Genomic DNA, 1,646 nt, shown 5'->3' with positions numbered 1-1,646 from the left:
TATACTTTTTTACAAAATCTTGTAAGATTATTACTATGCAATAATATTTTTACAAACCATGTGAATCTTTCGTTTACATATTGGGCATCTTGAACCACTGTTCAGTAGTCTTCTGGCACACTGGTAACATGTGGCCTGATGAGAAAGGCGGCCATGGATAATTGATGCATTTTTTGGTCTCAGAAAACAGACTGAACACATGATAGACAGTCCTGATGGTGGTTCCTGGACATCCGTACTTGACCCACTACTCATATTTGCCACTATAGCCTCCATCAGGGCTTCCTTAACAGGTGCAGATGAAAGGAATGGTTTACTGTCTGGTGATTTCAACCATTCCTTCCCAGAACTGGATTGCAAGAATTGGTAGAAGCTCTTTGCTTGCTCCTCCACATCTTCTTCACTCTCTTCTTCACTTGAGGATTCTAGTTTAGCTCGCTTGGAGGGTTTACCTTCTTCCTCTTCTGCAGGCAGGGATTTTCGCTTTCGACTCTGTGAATCCTCTTTGGTTTCTCCTGCTTTCAAGACTGAAGCTGAGGTTGTGCTCAAGTTTTCACTGGTGTTTGGCTGCTTTTCTGTAGAGCCTGACTGAATTGTCTCTTCAATTTCTGTGTCAGTCTGCTTATCTATTTTTTTATTGTCTGCCATAATGAACTCGGGAATGAAGTCTATGAAACTGTCTTGGGAAAGACAGACCCCAGAATCCTGTGAACTATGAAGATCTATAGAAAGACTTCTTACAGGTGATGAACTGACCGAGATAGTTGAGGCTGTTGAAAGTGTTTTAGTTAAAACTCCAAAATCCTGAACTTCTTGGCTACTATCACTTGTAAAAGATGTTGTTGACTGTTTTTCATTTGTCTCTGGCATGCTTTGAAGAAAGTTCACATCTTCAGACTTGACTGAATCTGATCGTAACCTAGACCTCTTTCTTGGCCTTGGCTTCCTTTTCCTCCTGCGTTTTTTGGGTCTGTCTGGTAACCAGTTTTTCCTTATCTGAAATTTGAAAGATATTAATAATCAAAAAGCCTGAATATAATTTTTCAAAAGCTACACATTAAATACTTCAGTGTGTACAGTAGAAATATATTAAATATATCATAGTATACTACAGGTTAAGTTATTGTAATCATTCTCTGAATTATTCCTAAAATTCAATATTTACTTTTTTTTATGCTATAATCCTAAAGTATTAATGTTTATGCAAACAACTATAGGATACCAATAAAGAAAAGTTTTTAAATTATTCATGTAAACAACCACTGCAAGTCAATATGATAATCTGTATTTAACATTACTGAAACCTGTTGCACAACACAGTTGCAGCCTTCTGTATAAAAAAGTACCGTGTTAGACCTATTTAATAATAGAAACATCTGGTTGGTTGTCATTAAGAAATATACCCACAGAACATGAACTTGATTAGTTACAAGCATTTTCAACAATTATTCATAATAAAACACTGTCAATATCACTATATGTCTATACAACTGAACTCTAGGGTTCATATATAGATTAATAACAGATATCAAAAGGAAACACAAGTCCTATCCATATTTATCATTTATATATGAGTCATATCAATTAACCCATTGGACCCTGATACTTCATTGCTATCACGTGGCCCAAAGTACGGGCATTAGGCT

The 1,646-nt window shown here is 36.1% G+C and overlaps 1 protein-coding gene across 6 annotated transcripts in view; it reads right to left on the bottom strand.

Moving 5' to 3' along the window:
- The window catches only part of LOC125033368 (E3 ubiquitin-protein ligase Mdm2-like), a 24,524-nt gene continuing 22,878 nt past the window's right edge, over positions 1 to 1,646 (bottom strand). For all 6 annotated transcript variants that reach the window (XM_047624802.1, XM_047624803.1, XM_047624800.1 and 3 more), the window contains one exon: positions 1 to 996. In XM_047624802.1, the coding sequence (XP_047480758.1) occupies positions 34 to 996 (963 nt within the window). In that variant the 3' untranslated portion in view covers positions 1 to 33. The remainder of the gene's footprint in view (positions 997 to 1,646) is intronic.

Source organism: Penaeus chinensis, chromosome 16 (genome assembly GCF_019202785.1).
Source record: "Penaeus chinensis breed Huanghai No. 1 chromosome 16, ASM1920278v2, whole genome shotgun sequence".
Lineage (NCBI taxonomy): Eukaryota > Metazoa > Arthropoda > Malacostraca > Decapoda > Penaeidae > Penaeus > Penaeus chinensis.
Note: the sequence above shows the minus strand (reverse complement) of the source record. Positions and strands in the feature narration are given on the sequence as shown.